Source organism: Euprymna scolopes, chromosome 32, assembly GCF_053919585.1.
Source record: "Euprymna scolopes isolate OS-2025 chromosome 32, ASM5391958v1, whole genome shotgun sequence".
NCBI classification, from domain to species: domain Eukaryota; kingdom Metazoa; phylum Mollusca; class Cephalopoda; order Sepiida; family Sepiolidae; genus Euprymna; species Euprymna scolopes.
Genome location: NC_136513.1, coordinates 44991537 through 45010721, shown reverse-complemented (window position 1 = coordinate 45010721; position 19185 = coordinate 44991537). Strand labels below are relative to the sequence as shown.

General features: G+C 35.4%; 1 protein-coding gene across 3 annotated transcripts in view; it reads right to left on the bottom strand.

The window, feature by feature from the left end:
* The window catches only part of LOC145256315 (lipase maturation factor 2-like), a 178678-nt gene that overhangs the window by 28155 nt on the left and 131338 nt on the right, over positions 1-19185 (bottom strand). The window contains exon 12 of one of the 3 annotated variants that reach the window (XM_080115044.1): positions 7959-8074. The exons of 1 other annotated variant lie outside the window; for it this stretch is intronic. In XM_080115044.1, the coding sequence (XP_079971170.1) occupies positions 7959-8074 (116 nt within the window). Of the gene's footprint in view, positions 1-7958; positions 8075-13086; positions 13203-19185 lie in introns of all 3 variants that reach the window. One more of the 3 variants, XM_080115046.1, reaches the window with a different exon arrangement.

Here is a 19185-nt window from a genome sequence, read left to right as displayed (position 1 = left end):
TTATGCTGTTATATTAATTTATTTATGACTGAAAGTTCAACCAGACCATAAAGGATTAAGAGGGTTCTAACAATTCTTGGAGAGAAGTTGAATTCTTTTCTATGGATTAATTATACAGTAATGTAGTATTATATCTTATAGATTTTAGAAATTTGGTGACCAATTCATAGGACAGGGAGACTGAAAGGGTTAAAGTTGTGCTATTTTCTATAAACCCTAAAAAAAAAATTTTTTTTAATTAAAAATGGGCCACATTTATACTGAGACAGCTATCAATAATCTAAAATTGGACAAAACACAAAAGGGTGTTTAAGGAGTGATGGTTAACTTTAGCAGAATCCTAAAAATACAAAAATTTAAAAAAAATTAATTTTTTTTTTTATTTAAAAAAATAAAAAATGCTGCTCGAAACTATTTCAAAAGAACTAATTCTTATATAAAACCAATACATTTAAGGTTTTGAAGTAAAAAATAAAATTATAAATCACATTTTTTGTGTTTGTTTTAACTTTTATTTATGGCAAACAAGGCATATAGCCGAGACGTAAAAGGACTACTGTGATTAGATGCCAGACTTGTAGACTGAAAATTCAATGGATAGTTGTGCACAGTACATTTATATTCTGCGTGTGTTGGGAACAGGGAGGGCATTCCGAAATAGACTTTCCAACATCTTGGAATCTCTACAGTAAGAGTATGAGATTTTACTATTAATCTGGTTGATCTAGAGTTTTTATCTTTAGAGTGAGATGGGAACTGTCTCTTCAGACAATAGCATTCTGCACCTAGTTTGGTTCACTACTGTGTCTTGTGACACAATAATCCGATTTTAGATTTACAGCTTTGTTGGCAATTGTTCCAGGTGTAGTCAGTGGAAGCGATGGTGAGGGCTGCAGTGGTGGGCTGTATCCTCTCTCACCTGCGAATTCTCTTTTCTTCCTAATTTCATGCTGTCCTTGACCTTTGGGATGCAACCAACTTTCATCCTACACATATGGCCCGGTCATGTGTTTAGAGTGTACTAGTTCATTGGAGCACATTCCATGGTAGTACTTGTAAAACAAGCACAGGGATGCAACATTGATGGGACAGGGGCTGGAGTTTAGTAGACAGTGGGATCTATTAGATTTAAAAAAAACATTTTATACTCTCTAAAGGCTGCTTTGGATTTTCGGCAAATTCTGGTTCACGTTTAAACACTGATGCAATATATATATATATATATTAGCTGTACATACCCAACATTACCAGATAAAAATTAAAAAAAAAAAAAAAAAAAAAAAACACATTGTGGGCGGAGGGTTTCGTCACTATTTAAGATACATCAAATGATTTTTGGAAGCATAAAACAGTCATCTTTATGTATGAAATTCGAACAGAGAAATAAGATCTCATAACTAGGGCTGTGACAACAGCATATTTTTTTTTCATTGTTTTGACTCTTGAATATATATCCGTTAATATCTTATGTTTTTATATAGACAGATGTGGTTCTCGGTTGATAAAGTGTCTGTGTCCGATATATACCCGAGAATGAAAAGAATATTGTTAACACAGATCTACTCATAACTTAAGGGGAAATAACTCCTAATTTAAATTAAAACTTACTTCCATTTTTGAGCACAGCCGATGTTGGTTATACTAATAATTAAATTAAACGTAAATTAAATCAACTTTATATTTCTAAGTAAAATACTTGAAATAATTCTATTACTATTAAAAATTTAGAGCTAATAAAACAGATTTTCTTTAATATAATATGCAAATGAGAACTTGAATGTTGATTCCTTTTAAATAAATAGTAGATATAGAAACAATGCAGTTATAACAGTATATACGAGTGTTTTTGGTATTAAAATCTATTTGTGAAACAGTGTACCTTTTGTACATATTAACCAAATTGTGAACAGACAGAAATGCGACGTTATTATACTAGATGTGTGTGTGTGTGTGTGTGTGTGTGTGTGTGTGTGTGTGTGTGTGTGTGTGTAATCATGTTGACATATTGGTTCTCACTAGATCACTGAAGTTGAAAAACCTCAAGCCTGGCCAGTATCAGCTGGGTGACCATTTAGAAATACAAGGCACTGTATGTAGAAGGATGTCAACACTTCCGATAGCTCCTGCATGCCACATGCCCTCCAACTGTCTCAACCGTCCTGCCATTGGATCAGGCTGGTTGGGGCGAGAGAATGAGACTAGCTTTATGCAAACCAGCTTCGTTTTAAACTCCCAGCGTGTGTCATCCATCAACTCCAGGATGATTAGTTGATCTTCGTCATTCTGACGATCGAACTTACTAATGCAATATGATTAAATTTTTTTTTCTTTTTTAAATAAAAATTTTGGAAATGAAGTCTGTGCGAAATAGGTTCATAGTCGAAAAAAAAATAATGTTCACTGCTACAAAACTGAAAACTTTTTTCTCTCTTTGGAAAAATAAAGGACCATAATGCATCAGCAAGCATTTAAATCAACAAAATCAGTAGTTTTTTTTTTTTCTTAAATGAAAAAAATTATTTTATATAATAAGTTGTTTTGAAATAGTGCTGAGCAGCATTTCTTAGGATCCCCCTAATGTTAATCAGAGTGAGAGGAGAAGGTCAAGTGAGGAGTTAGTGCAGTCTTACCTTCCTCTTGTTCCCCTCCCCAATAAAGGATTAAGGTTTCTAAATTTATATTAGAAAAAAAAAAAAAAAGATACAGAAATGGACTAAGATTTGAAGAAACAAAATTTTACTGAATACAAAAAGAAAACAGGGGTAACAACTCTCGGACCTTGTTCAAGTACGTCCTTATCATAAGGTGATCAGGAATTTTGCTCAACTATTCCATGTCTTGCTTATGTAATCAGTTTTTCTTATATTTTATTACTAGAAATCGAACTCACAGCCTTGAGATTTGATTCCCTTAAAGAGCAAAGTGCAGCATCTGTTCTGATGCCTCACTTTCTCTTGTCTTCCATCAGCGAAGGAAGAGTCATTCTAGACAGAGACAAATTTTATTTTTGCCCTAAGCCAGAATGCCCCATTTTGGGGAGATGGATTTTCCCCAGTTTAAAACCTGATCTTGTTGGGGAGGCAAGCAAATAGGAATTCTACAATCACCTTTACAAGAAACTTATCTACTAAACTACGCAAGCAGTCGTTTTTTTTTTATTAAAACTAAGAGATACCCGATGAAGATCAGAGTTTATTTGCCTGAAATGTTAGCATAAGACAAGCACAGAATGAGTTAAATAATGCCAAACACTAACTAGTTCAAGATAGAAAAAAAGGACATTTTTTTTTTTAATTATTTGTTTTTGAAAAAAAAAAAAAAAAAAAAAAAATGGTGAAGAGTTGCTGCTCAACAATAAAGAAAGTTCAATTTCTAATGGGGTGGGGCATGCTCTCATTCCCTTAAAAAAAAAAAAAAAAAAAAAAAAAAAAACTGACTTTAAATAGTTACTGTAAAGCGAAAAAAAAATCAGGAACTTTTTACCATGTTTGGTTAAGAGTCATTTCAGGATGTCTGCATGAATGTCCAAAAGAAAAAAGTTACATCATCCACATCACCCACCTCCCCCATATTGGTGCAGATGTGTAAAATTCCAAAATTTGATAAAATCACGTAGAACGCTTCATTTCTAGCGAAATCTGATGCCATTGTTTTGGATTCCTCAGATCAAAAACTTTCCAATAATGTTTGTCTGTCCAGTATATGAGTTTCAAAGTTTCATTGATTTGACATGGAATTACCGATATACAGGATGTCCCAAAAGTCTTGGGCACATTTCAAATCTTCATATCTTTTTATAAGATGAAAGCAATTTTAAAGCTAAATGCATTAAGTTTTTTGTAAGGTTATTGAGGTTTTATATTTCTTTTCAGATCTAGTAATGGTGTTCATTCAACCAGAAAAGGTTTGTGTGCTTGAATTTGCAAAAACTGAATGACGGATACTTGTTCAACATGCATTTCGCAAAAAAAAATTGGAAAGGAGCCACCAGAAAGGAAGTTCATAGCGAGATGGCATGGTAAATTCACGGATGTGTGCTTATTAATTGTCTGTATTTTTGAGATGAGGTGTTTTCATTTATTGAGATTGTCGGACTGACTTCCTCATCTTGGTTGTTATAGTCACAAACTTTGATACGTCTATAACCATATGTGACATATGGCCGAGTGGTCGTAGGTTGTATCAAAATTTACAGTTACCCAAAGGTGCTGAGTTCAATCCTGAACGAAGGCAGTGAAAAGTAACATTCAAAACAGAATCAGCAACTATGTCCCAGAACCTACCTGGAGTCCGAACATGGTACCTCTGTAATAATAAAGGGTTGGGTTCGAGACTCCTAACAAACGGTTCCCCAGTTCGATACAAAACACCTGACGAAGGCCGGAGGGCAAAACGGCCGAAACGTTTTGACTGTAACAACCAAGATGAGGAAGTTAGTCCGACAATCTCAATGTGTGCTTATGCCCAGCTAAAAGCTGAAGGCTCAAATAACAAGCTGTTGCAAACATTGACAACGCAATGCTGGAATATATTTGGCAAGAATTGGACCATCGGCTTTTGATGTGCGTTGTGTGAAGAATGGTGTTCACACTAAACATCTTTGAACGTTCCATGAAACACGAGATTACAAGCTTTCTGGGTAGAAGAGGTGCTTTTTTATATCTTTAATAGTTTGAGATATTCAATGTCAAAATGTGCAGAGACTTTTGGAATACCCTGTATGACGACACTAGTCCAAAACCTAGAAGGCTTGTCATTCCATCCTCATCAAGGATTCGTTCTCTCGGCACTTAGACAGGGTAGTGACTGCCTTGACAATACCAGAGGTATGGTCAAGCTTCATTCACCTCCTTCAGAAGTATTTTCTTGGTTTATGGTTAGGTTGGTTTATTGCCAGTCATCTGAAGCCGACAGGTGTATTCTTAGCTTTTTTTTTATACCCAATCAGCGTGTCCCTAGGGAGAAGCTGGCTAATCCATTTTTAGGCCTGGTGCCATATCTTGCTTTGGCAGGAAGCAAGTAAATGGAAACATTTGTTATTGTAGTGACCAGCCACACACGTTCATATATGAAGGAGAGCACGTTTCCTAGATAGTGCTCTCAACAATATCATCTGAAAAGCCCTTGACATCACTTGCTTCCCATTGATCCTCAAACTAGTCCACCGACAGAAGGGATGGCAAAAAGCCCAACCAGGTTTGCTTTATAAACAGCGAGTTCCAGATAGAGGATGAGTTGTGTTGACATTTTTGTGTCCTCGTCAGTAACAGAATTAGTGACAAACCATGGACATGTTGAAAACAATAGGGGTGCTTCTTCACTATAGAGACGAGATTTCGGAAATCTCGATACTGAATTTCACATGAAAACAATTCTGTATTTTTAAGATGATTATATCCAAAAATTACGAAAATTTATAAGGTAAAAATTTAAAGAAAATACAAAATAGAATTTGATGAAAGTGATCATAAGACACAAGGGAGTTCAAAAGGGAGGTAATTTTCAGTTTTGATTTAAACAAGATGGCGGCAATTTTTCACCTGCTAACACGTTTAAAGTTGTTGTTTTTTTTAATAATACAGTAATATTCAGGTAATTTCGACTGCATAATTTGGAAGCTACCATTGTAACTTATTAGGATTGACAAAAAATCAGTTGAAACCATTATTTTGGGGTTTTTTTTATTTGGAAACTCAACTACAAAATCTTGTCCCAATAGTGTTGACGTGCCAAAATAGGTTCTTTGATAGATTTGTGTTGCAACCGATTGCCATGGATATAACTGGAGCAGAATGCCTTGCCACATGGAACTTTAACAGCTTCGGTCTATTAGTAACGTGCCACTCCAGAGTCCATCATGAGCTTCATCACCACTATCAGAAAATGTCTTGGAGATTTTCCTCTGGCTTCCAAGCCAACAGGGCACTCAATGAATCTTCCTGATATTTGCATATTTGTTTTGAAAAGGACATTTTAATAATTAACTAATATTTGTTGTTGATTCAATAAATTTAATTTACAATGAATCTTCCTACATGTTTTGTCGTCAGATAAAAAAAAAAAAAACTAATTTATTGAATTGCAGCATTTTCATATTACTCATCGGACTACTGTGCTCATCTTGAGTGTGATTTTCATAACATTTCGGTTGATGTAACCTCCGACCGTCTCCAGGTGTATCCTGTCGAACTCGAGAATTTGGACGGAATTTTGAGCGGAGCCCTTTATTTACTTCTAGGGGGTGGCGTGCTCTTGTTCCGTCAGCCATGACGTCCCTCACACTGAGGATTGAACATTTTACAATTGATTTTTCACAGTACTCTAAAACTAGAGTACTGGGAAAACTCAATTATAAAAGTGACCCAAATTTCCGAGTTCAACAGAAACATTCTCAAGTTAGACAAGATACACCTGAAGAAGGTCAAAGGTTACATCGACCGAAACGTTATGAAAAATCACTCGAGAACAGTAGTCCGATGAATAATACAAATAACCAATCCTCATCTCAAAAATTCAGAAGTCATCATTCTTTTCATTTTGAACCGCTTTATTGAGTCCACTCGACTTGAAATAATTTACGTGACTCAAATAGGAATCAATTCCGATTGATTGGAATGTTCAAAGTATCAAAATTTATTCAAGTAAACATAAGCGGCCAATCGATTTATATCAAGCACGCTAAAATCAAAAGATGCACATAAAGTTATGAACAGTAGAAGGGCCCGAGCCAAGCCGGGCTGAACTGCTAGTATTTGCATATTTGTTTTGAAAAGGACATTTTAATAATTAACTAATATTTGTTAATTCAATAAATTAATTTTCTTAATTTACCATTCATGTTTTTGCAAATAACGTTTGTTCAGTAATTCACCAAAAACTGTGCATGTACCATAATACAATCATTTTATAGCAGAAAGTGCAAAGTTTAAAACTGATGTAATTTTCTAAAACTTTTTCATTTTGTAAAATCATGGGAATTACCTCCCTTGTGTCATATTGCAAACTGAATTATTTCCCTTTCATTTTTCACCATTTATTGACATATGCCATAATAAAAATCAAGTGGCAATTGAATTAAAACTTCAAATTTAAAACAGTATAATGGTTTCATATTTTTTAAAAAGTTGTTAGTGTCGAGCAGTATTTTTTAGGATCTCTCTAAAATTAAAAACCAATTTGTGAACTGTAAACATTTTATATTTAGAAAAAAATAAAATAAAAAAAAATGGAATGAAAATTATTTTCAGATTGGATAATTCTACCAGATTTTATATTTTAAAAGTTTGACGTAAATACCATTTAAGCCGATACAAACATTCGTATTTGCATTCTCGAACTACTGTTCTCTTTCTGAGTGTTATTTTCACAACATTTCGGTTGATGTAACCTGCTTTCTTCAGTTATATTTTGAATGTGACCTGCACTTAAGATTGAACCGCCAATCTCCAGATGTTAACTTTAAAACTGAATTTTACCGAGTACTATATCTACCATGCCAAGGACATTAAAGGTTCAATTCTCAGTGAGAGCAACACTCAAAATACAATTGTGAATTACTTAGGGCTTCTACCCAATTACGGCTGAGAAAACAAGAGCATGCTACTCTCATGAATTCAATAAAGGGTGCTGTTCAAAATTCTGTGCAGATTCCAGAATTTAACAGGAATTTTTCAGAGTTCGACATGATACACCTGAAGAAATTCGGAGGTCACATTGACTGAAACAAAAAATAATACTCAAGATGAGAACAGTAGTCCAAGGGATCAAAATACGAATAATCAATCCTCATCTAAAAAAAAAAAATTTAAAAAAAAAAAAATCAGAAACATAAGAATTTCTTCTGTTTGCGATATCAAATCCTTAAAAAATAACTTTAAAAATTTTTTTTATATAGATGGCAAAAATTGGAAAAAGAAAAAAAGGAATAAAAAAAAAAATGGAAATAAAACAGGCCTTACACTCTGAATAGTCCATAACTACTAGTAAGATGCAAGTGGTCTAAAGTTCTATACCAACTTTTAATCTCGGGTTTCAGGTTAGTGTTACTCTTCACATCAAGGACAGTGTAAGGTACCTGCAAACAAGAACAACACAAGCAGCCAATCAAAAAACAGAAGCAAGAGAAACAGGAGGAGGATGTTATGTAAGTGGGGAGCAGGTTCAATGAGGAATTTGCCAGAAAAAAAAAAATCTACACAAAATAATACTGGAAGAAATGATTAGTAAAAAGTTTTTAAAAAAAATTTTTTTTTAATCATGTCTCCAAAATCAAAGGGGAGACAACTTCTACAAAAATGCACACAACCCAAATAAATTTTATAAATGGTCTGAATCCATGCAAAATGGTTAAACATTTTTCAAGCAAATACAAACACTAAACTTTGAATTGATCCAACGAATTAATAAAACAAAATGTTAGGATAAAAATGTTGCAAATGATAGAAATAGCAAATTGTTATCTCCAAAGTTAAGCAGCATTGCGCTTGGTCACTACTAAATGGGTAACCATTGAGGAATATTAGATGCTGTATATGTGAGGGCTCTGCTTATTGGGGTATTGTTCCAAGTCGTTATTTCTTGGCAAACTCATATATAAGTGGAAATTCTAAGTTAAATTATGTTGAATTACCACAAAATTTATTCTTTGACAAAGGAGTAATTATTTGTACAACTTTGTCAAACAAATAATTTTGTTGCAATTCTACATAAGTTACCTCAGAATTTCCATCTTATATTATTGCTCTATCTCGCATATTGTGCTTTCTTTATCTGCTTGGGATTGTCTTATAAATATTGATATTTATTGCACGTTCTGTAATACTGCATTTTCAGTATTTTATTTAAATTATATATAAAAGTATGGGACTATATTAATGCTTATTAAGCTACACAAAGGCATCCATGTTTCATCCCGACAAAGAATTGTCACGCTAAGTGAAGAGTAAAAGAAAAAAAAAAATCTTCTGCATTTACTGATTCTCTGTGGTTGGTTGGTTGTTTTACGGCATATCAACCTTTTTCAGGTTATTTAATGCCGAATCTAGTTATTTTGAGGAACGATTTTTAATGGAGTATATTTTTTTTTAAAGTCAGATTCTATTTAACCCATAGTTGGGACCCTAACAGGTACTACCACTCCGGGTCAGGGTGGACCTGGAAGCAGTGGCAATTAAAGGGTAGCTCCACACTCCCCAAGGCCTGCAAGGTGGGGCCTCACCATCGGATATAGTTTTAGGCCATATCCAGGACCGATTCTCTGTGAGAATGAAGTGTAGACACCACTGTAGCTTAGTTGCCATAAATATGTATTTCCTCTTTCATAATTGGCCTTCAAATGGCACATTATTTCCAATCACATAACACATGTGGGCGTTCTGACATAATTCCTGAAAGACACCTTCATTAGAACGGATTAAACAAAAAACAAAATCGTACATCTAGACACTAAATCTTAAGTAAAAGTCCAACATTTTTTTCTCTTGCTATTTTTTTTCTATTTTTTCTATTCAGTTTACATTAAATGACTGTCCTCAAGTAAGATCAGATGTATATTATCGCCTGATGAGGTCTTTCAAGACTAAAACAGTAGTAGATTAAAGAGAGCATGCACACAAATGCAGTGTGTGCAAAAAAGTACACATCAGTTATAGATAGTTTGTCTCCAGATGAAACCAATATCATTTAAAAAAAAAAAAAATTTTTTTATTCAATTTTCACCCCAAACAAGGCACAGTGCCACTTTGAAGTAGGGGGTTACTATAGGGGACATAAGTTGCAGGGGTATTATGAAGGGAGACGAGTAGCAAGATGTCTGTTCACATCACACTTGAACTTCTGCATGTCAGTACAGTTGGGAAAGCAGAATCCTGGAAGGGAGTACCAAAGTCTAGCTGTTCTGGGGAGGAAACTATTGTAGTAGAATGCTTCCTTACACCTAGGGATCTCTGAGGAGGTACAAGTGCTTATAGTTCGGCAGAGTATTCACTGTTAAAGTACTTATAGAACAAGCAGAAGGATGCAACATCTCATCGATAGGACAGAGGCTGAAGCTTAGATGACAGTTCAGGACCTATCAGGTTGGCGACTTTTTTGAACCCTGTCAAGAAGTGAGAGACAAGTAGCAGATGCACCAGACCAAATGTGACAACAGTACTCCATACATGGGCGAATGGTGGCCTTATACAGGTACAGGATACTTTCAGGCATAAGTAGTTTTCTAGCATGGTAGAGAGAGCCCACTTTCTTCGCAGCAGCATTAGCAATGCTCTCAATGTATTTATTCCAATTCATGTTCCCTGTAAACGTTAGGCCAAGGAGATTAAAGGAAGTACTTTCGGGTAATGTGTTCTTGGCCATTGCTATTAGAGGTAGTGAAGGTTTCTTGTAATTATTGAAGGAAACCAGCTTGGTCTTGGCAGCATTGAATGTGACGATCAATTTTTGTCCCCATTTCACTACAGGTGCCATCCTCTAATGTTTCTACCATTTCCTTAGATATGTGTTCATTTGTTTTTCCTCTCGTGTCTGTTATAGGGAGTGGTGTCATCAGCAAATATACCCATCTCAGAAATAATATTATCAGAGTGGTCATTTATGAATATCAAGAATAATCAAGGTCCAAGGATAGACCCATGAGGCACTCCATATTGATTGGAGGTCAGGAGCTTAGCATCTGTAAGATGATGGACTAGAGTTTGATTAATTAAGAACTCAAATATTTTGGAGCAAAGCGTGAGAAGGCTAATGGGGCGATAATTTAAGGGGTCAGTTCTTTCGCCAACCAAAGAGTCAGAAACAGCAGAAGTACCTTTTTTTTTTTGTTTTGTTTTTTTAATAGCACAGCCGAGATGAGATTGGGTCCACATGCTTTTGAGGTGTCTAGGCTTTTTATGATACCATGTACCTGGGAAGGTGTGATTTTCAAGTCATCTAGTGTGGCATCTGTCTGCAAAGGAAAGTCAGGGAGGGAGTGGTGTGCCGAGTCCAATGTGGAGTTTGAAGCATACCAACAGGCGAGCAGATTAGCCTTTTCGGTTGTCGTGCAAACAACCTCGTGATCGTTTGATAGTGGGAGAATTGTTGACTGCCCATTATTTACTACATTGTTGTAGGTTGTCCAAAAATCACGAGTTCCTAATTTCTGTGCTTCGATGCGTTTTCTGGTGGTTTCAGTGTATTCTGTCTTAGCTATCACTATTTCTCTTACACTTACTTCTAGCTTCTATATACTTCTGTCTATTTGAACTGAACTTATGTCAGTTGAATCTGCAGTATGCATGCTGCCCTTGAGCAATGGCAGCTGCACAAGTAGAAGTAAATCATTGGGGAAAGTGGGGCTTGCTATAAAATTTGCACGTGGATACATGTGCTTCAATTGCAGTTTTGAACCCTTCAGTGGTCTCATTTGCACACTGTTCAACTGGAAGAGAAAAGACATTTCCCTATGGGGCATCTCTGACAAGATCCCTGATGGCTTCCCAGTTAGCCTTTTGAGCAGTGGGTCTTAATTTTGGGGTCGAGAATTAAGGGCGATTTCTACCATTATCACAATGTGATCAGCATTCCCAAGTGGGCTGTGGGCATTCGTTATACAATCACCAGGAACTGTGGTCACAAAAAGATCTAGAAGTGAGGCATGTTAATCTTGCTGCTCTGGGAAACGTGTCAGAAATGTAACCATCTTTAATAGAGAATGAGATATAGAGAAGCTATGTGTTGTGCTACCAGCTACGTCTAAGTAAAGAATTCAAACCAATTACTGTGGTGGACATTGAAGTCACCAAATACATGTACTTGTGCGCTAGTATTGAGGGAGAGTGCTATATCTATGCTGTCAGAGATTTTGTTTATTAGAGTACAATCCTCGGTTGAGGGAGAGCAGTAGAGAAAATACAAGTATCTAATATTATGTTGCATATTTAGTCTAAAGCACATAAAGGCCTGGTCATCCGATTCTAGTTTTGTTTCTCTAATTAGGGGGAGGGTGTTACAAATATAGACTCCAAGCCTGTGCATATGTCTGAGTCCTTATGGCAAAGTGGGAGATAACCAGGCATGTTAAAGTGGTTAGAGTGAATGGAGGAGTGTAGGTTAGTTTCACTTGGTGCTAAGATATCTGGAGTGTTTACGAGGAGAAATGATTCAACATCATCTAAGTTAGTTCTAAGCCCCCAGATACTCGTAAATGCAAGCCTCATGGGAGAAGGCAGGTTAGTTTTCTTCAAGTTTGGTCCTGGTTTAAGCATAATTTTAGATTGAACTGTCATTTCATTTTATTGTGCAGAATATCAGACATGCAATACAAATAGACCGTCAGCTGTCTCCTCACCTATAGAATTGTGGCCTCAGGAAAATCCACAGAGGATGAGTGCAAGGTCCCTTTCCATGTGCGACATGGCATTACAAACATCCTGATATTATACAGCTGTTGATGGAGCAACCGCTCTAAGCACTACCAAAGAGTCAGAAACAGCAGCCAGGAACTGTCAATTCGGTACCCTCAACCCATCAGACAAAAGTCAGCCCAATCTTACTGTACCGGCATATATGGTACTGAAGCACCCCACAGTGTCCAGTTTAGAGGGATGAGGGTGTGGCGGGAGCAGGAAAAAATGGCGTTCATTGCCCTAGTCAGGAAACAAGGGCAACCACTGGGCGATTCAATTTGGAATAAGCAGTTTATTGCAGGTGTTTTATTCAGTTTCAAATTAATAGTTGCATAAATTTGCATAATTGTGATTTAATGATGGAAACCATTTTTCTAAAAAGTTTTGTAAAAAATGGTCGCACTATTTAACCTACACATATATTGAAGCATTTCCCAAGTTTTAGTTACAAGCTGTATCTACACTCTTAGATTTGTTTTGTTTATTGACCCTCCCCGACCATCAATGATATTTTTATTTGCAGAAAATAACAAATATTCGACACAAGAAAAATTTCAATTAAAAAAACAGCACGCAATTAAATAATGCGATTAAGAAAACTACGTATTAGTATAAACAATCTACGCCTGCTGCGAACACGTCAACTATGCTAGTTTGTTTTTTGTTGTTTTTTTTTTTCAAAATTACTGCTTGGTTGTACCTTTGCAGAGAACCATAGGGTGCAGCAATATGCAGTGGTGCAATGGTAGAATGAATTTGCTTGATTTCAGGCCACATGTCATCAGTGACCTGCTTACTAAGGTAGGAGAATGGCACCTGGGAGAAGGAAACGGGAAGATGAACAATCTTGCAACAAAAACAAAAAATAATGATGCATTCTTCAGATTCTGAAAAGCTTAAAAAAAATGGGTTAAAAAAAAAAAAAAAAAAAAAAAAAAACATAAATAAAGGAATTAAATAAAATCTGAATCAATTGTATTATAGAAACCATTGGAATATTTCAATTTTGTTTTGGTTTTTCGTTCACATGAATAGATTTTGGGGGAAAGGGGGAGGCTTACATCGACAAGATGAGATTTTGGCATAGACCAAAAAATATTACTTCTTGATGTAAATTTTTTTTTTTAGCTCATTCTGCCATATATACAGCCTCTATTTCTCCTATTATCCGCACTCCACCTCAGCTGTAAGGACTATTTACTCTATCACAACATTTATTTTTAATAGAACAACAGAATAAAATTATCACCAAAACATTATCTTACCACCCTTGAATATAGTTCTCCCCCGCTTTGTCCTATTCAACCTATCCACACCTATGTTGATATGCAATATGTGGTAATATTTTTGACTAATAAGGGGGGTAGTTATTTATTTGCCGCCCACCTCGGCAAAATGTGGCACAAGGCCGGAAAGTGGGAATCCAGAAGGCTCCCCTAAAGGAGGGGCACTCCTGCAATTGTAAAAATTGCCTAAGTAACCCCGTTGGCATTCCCCGGTAGGGGCGCCTCAGGCAGTAAGCAATGAACTTACTCCACCGGAAAGCGCAGTGGCAAGGCCTGGGAGGGTGGACCTCCTAGGTATTACACAGGCAGCGTACCTCAGTCCGACAGGTGCTGGACGGTTCAGGGCCCCTCACCTGTTGGGCTAAGTGTCAAGAACGGATCCTTGACGAGTACCACTACCCTGTCTCCCTGCAGCCGAAGCCGCTAGAAGAACTTCCCCATCAGAGGCCTGATGGGGGTATTGTCCCTCACAGTTGGAAGATTCTATTTATAAACAATGCTGCTAGGAACTGACAAATCAAATTCACGTTCTGCTACCAACCAATCAAAAACCAGAATTGCTCCATAAAAATTATACCTTTTCTGTAGCAACCTTGAATATGTTTTTCTTTGTGTCAACACGGAAAGAATCGTTTGCTCTGTGGTTACAAAAATTATAAAGTTATGAACCTGAATAAAAAAAACTGTCTACTGAGAACCAGTCACCTCTAAGACTTGTATAGAATACCAAACCATCAGAAACTGTTCTGAAACTAAAACATGGCTTACACGACAAAAATATCCTTATAAATCCTCTTTATATAGTCATCACTCATCAATTTCCCCCCAATACGCCTCCCATGACAACTTAGACTCATAGCTCTTATTCTTCTTCACTTAAAGCCTAAACTGAAATTTATCAGTATCCACCACCCCCTCAATTCAATCCTAATATCTGAAAACCTCATCTTGGGCTTCCCTCCATCTAGAATTAAAACTTCCCTACAAATAAACCCCTTTTTAACTTTAATTTTACATAGAGTTGCCCACTCTAACCTCAAATATTTTTAATTAAAATTAAATCCTCAGTTACTACCCATGTCAGATAGCCCCCAATATAAATGGCATCACTTGAAATAGAGAGAAAAATATTATCCCAATCCTCCTCCTCCCCCTAACTAAAATGACAAACTTTAAAATCAATCACCTCCCCTTACCACTGACATTCTGTGCACTTTCTCCACCCGACTCCTCCCCCATCTTTTGTTCCTATCAGTTATTGAATTTCTATAGTTCATTGTTTTTTAGCACGAGTCCTACCACAAAATTTTATTTGCTTCAGCCTCAAACTTTGTCACATTTTATTTGAAAATTCTATTGGAATCAGCTTCTATATATCCAAGAACGAAATTAATACTTTACTTGGGTCTTTTTTGGGGATTTGCAATCTGACATCAGGATTAACTACATCATTATATTATATATATTATACATCATCAAAACAAGGATGAACATATTTTCACTCTAGACAAGAGAATCTTGGAACAAAAAACGACATCCTAAAATCAATTGGTGTTCCAAACTCTTCTACCAAAAAAGTTGAGGTAATGTCGATTAATTATGCCCTTATGCCAGCTCTACTATTCTAAAATTCTTCACCGTTAACATGTTTCCTTGAATGAACACCTTAATCTGGACCGAGACTATTTCTCACAGAGGAACTTCTATTTGTTTCTTTACAAAATATTTCGATACTGCTTTGCACTCAGCAAGGACCCCCAAAAAACTTTGCAAAACATCTTTACCCTTGCCTCCAAGAACTTTCTTCTACTGTATATTTTCTCAGTTGTCATTTTCTCTTACGGTTTCTATTTGTATTTGTGTTTGGGTGTGTTGGTTCTATGAACTCAATTTGGGTGTTTTTGTATCCACTATCCGTATGTTTGAATTGTGTTGATTTTACTCGTGGACGTATGTAAGATGATAAATATGCAAGCTGAATACATTCACTGCCTTTTTTGACACGTTCATTTCTGACGCTTGGATTGTATCTTCTGTTTGTATTTGTAATAATATGTTTCATTACTGAATTGTATAATTGTTCATAAATTGGTTGACACGCAGATCTTTTTCTTTTTCTTTTTCTATATACTGTCAAATTCTTTTTCTATATACTGTCAAATTCTTACTTTCTCTCTCTTTCTCTATTTAACTAGATCTCATTATTCTTTCCTTTTCCTTCTAGTTCTTATTCTCTTTATTATAACCATTTATATCTTTTTTCTTTTCTTCTCCATATCATATATATATATATATATATTCTCTCTTCTTTTTCTCTCTATTTTGTTTTCTCTCTATTTTCTTTCTCTATTTCTGTCTCTATTCCTTTTTTTTCTCTTCTCAATCACTCTCTCCCCATTGTAATCTTTTAACTTTATTTAAATTGCCTCTCCCTTTTTACTTTTTTATTTAATTAAAGTCCTGTGTTTTAAGTTTTTTAACTCCAACTTCTAAAGAGTTCCTACCTAAAATAAAAATCCATTATTCATTGAACTTTTGAATAGTCAAGTCGCTGCCTGATGATATCTGTTGTTTGATTGAAACAAGTGGCTATTTGTAGCAGCGGGATGTGAGCATGTTTATATAACAATAAACAAGTATATATATATATATATATATATATATATTATACACATATATTGTATCATGATTTTCTTTATTGATATATATGTATATATATGGGGGGAGAAGCCAAAAAGAATTAGAGAAATTCTTTAAAAGGAGACTTATCAGGATAATGTGGTAGAAAAAAAAAAAATTTTAAATCACAATATAATAATATATACTAATGCATATAAATTTAATTGTTGATTCAATAAGGAGATTACACAAATTAGGGGGGGGGGCAGGATAAATATGTTCTTCATACCTAAGTATTTCGAAGTCTAATGCTTCTCATCGGGAGAGAAGAGAAGGGAAGGTGCTAGATAACATTAGAATTGTGACCAAAATATAAAGAGCATATTTATCCTGCATATCTAATTGATCTAATTTCCATATTGAATCCAGGATTAAATTTACATGCATTAGTATATATCTACATCATCGGTTTTTTTTTCTCTCTCTCTCACACACATATATATATATATAGTAATTTATAAAATAACTAGCTCTACCTACGTATTGAGCACTTTTGAAGTAAATACTGAAAGTTTACGCATAAATCTATACTTTCGTATATTAATTTTATGTGAGTAAATGAAATATATATATATATATATATATATATATATATATATATATACACACACACACATTCCAGATCCACAGCCTTGAGCCCCTGGAGGGGCATGAGTCATCCACAACTTTGTAGATGCTTTTTTAGCAAGGAGCTTTTTCGGGGTGAGGGTGCTGCCCCCCACCACCACCACCACACCCAACCTTCCCCAGAAGGTACCTACAGAACTTAGCCTTCCCAAATAATCACTTATCCTGGCCAGGCTCAACATTGTTTAACTTTGGTGATCTGGTGATTGTGCCGGATTTATATATTCCAGAGTTTATATAAAATATAAATTTCTCTAGGTTCTGCATGCCGTCCAATCGTTAAAAAACTATAAACTCAATAAAGATCAGATATTTCAATGGTTACTATAGTAAACTTCGATATAAATATTCATGTGTAACTAAGGATAAGCAAAAAGATTTTAAAATCCTTACAAGTTTGCAATCCAACATGTTCAATAGAAAGAACAACAATGTCTTCTACTAGATTTATGAATCAATTTTAAATGATGTTAATGGAAAAAATATTTTTAAAGAGTATCCAACTCTTCTAGATAGACTAGCTTGAGTGCCCGGCATTGCCTGAGTGTTTGGAAGTATGTGTTGAGCAAAAAAAAAAAAAAAAAAAGTGGTAGTAGGCAGACAGGCTCGAACCTGTGACGCGAAGGTGGAAAAGAAAATGAAAGAAAATCTACGTCTTACAGCTACGCCATGACGCGACTGGAAGTTTAAAGCAGTCAAATTTAACGTATTCAATCAAAAACAAAAGCTGACTTGCAGAAATAGTGTTGCTTTTAAACCTCCCACGAAAGCAAATTAGACACGAGGTCTTTTAATGTGGGGGGGGGGGGACCAGCTCCCCAAAAACGGGGGCACTGACAGTATCCAAATAATTAGTCCCTCAGTATGAAGGTTTCCTCTACATTGACCAAAGACCAATTACAGAATAGATACTACCTGGCCAGAAAGCCAGGCATTTGCGTTTGATTAGCTTCGCTTTATTTATATGAAAAAGACAAATAACCGAGCCGACGGCACGGTGGAAATTTTTGTTTGATCAAAAAAAATTTTTTTTTAAATATGTCCGTTTGCAAATCTAAGATATTAAAATCTGGGAAGTATGCAATAACTTCTTGCAGAATCTAACCAACGTGAGCATCCTGATGCAAAAAGCCTTTTGTGGACACACAAACACTCGCGCCCATTTTGCTCTTTATATAATATAGAAAGTTTCACAAGGAAAACGCATCTAAAAGCTAAAAAATGATTCAACCATTTATCCAGATTCTATATCAGTCTTCTATTTCAGATCTGTAGTAAAAGTCAGTCCTAGGAGCGCATCAAAACAAAGGACTTTTCAAGGAGAGGAAAAATCATTCATTTGCAGAGTAGAAACGAGCTGAAAAAGGCAGACAGCCCATGTTTATGAAACAATATTCCACTGGCAAATAAGGATAAGATTTTCGAAGAACAAAACAGGTGAAAAGTGCTCCAGGAGAAAGCCGTTCAATTCAACTGGAGTAAACCAACGATAGAAACTCTTGTTGAGATGACGTTGCAGGTTTTAAAGATTCCCTGGTGTTGTAGATTCACCTGCTATGACTGACACTTCTGTTAAACATTTTTTTTTGGTTCCATCTCAGGCTTCATAATAAAATCGCCCTACTCTCATTTTAACTGAAACTGTGGCACATCAAGAAACCAACATTTTTTTTTTTTTTAATGGAAACTGAAGACAAGGGATGAAGCCACTTGATGTAAGGAGCTAAAAATATAAAATAGAAATACTACTTCAAGGTCAAAAACTAGGCAACATTCAGCTTTAGATAGATTCTGACTTGAAAGAAAAAAATGGCAATTATTCCCTCTGCCAGAAGCATTACACATGGAATGTGAGGACTAAAGGACAAAATAAAGGAAGAGAGTTACTAGGCAGTCAAAAGCAAACCAATAGTTCATTTTCTACTTTCTGAAAACTAACATTACAATATTACGAACATTAACCCTTTATGACCTGAATTATGATAGAGATGATAAAAAATATTCGTTAATTTTAGATGGCAGCATACTGATTGTAAGCAATGGACAGTTGCAATCTGGAGGTAATGGTATTAACCCAGATACTGACTAATATGTACAAGGTGTGTTTGAATTGATTTCCACTTTATGCTGTTATATTCATTTATTTACGACTGAATGAATTGGTTCAATCAAGTCATAAAGGGTTAATATTACAAAACTCATTTTGT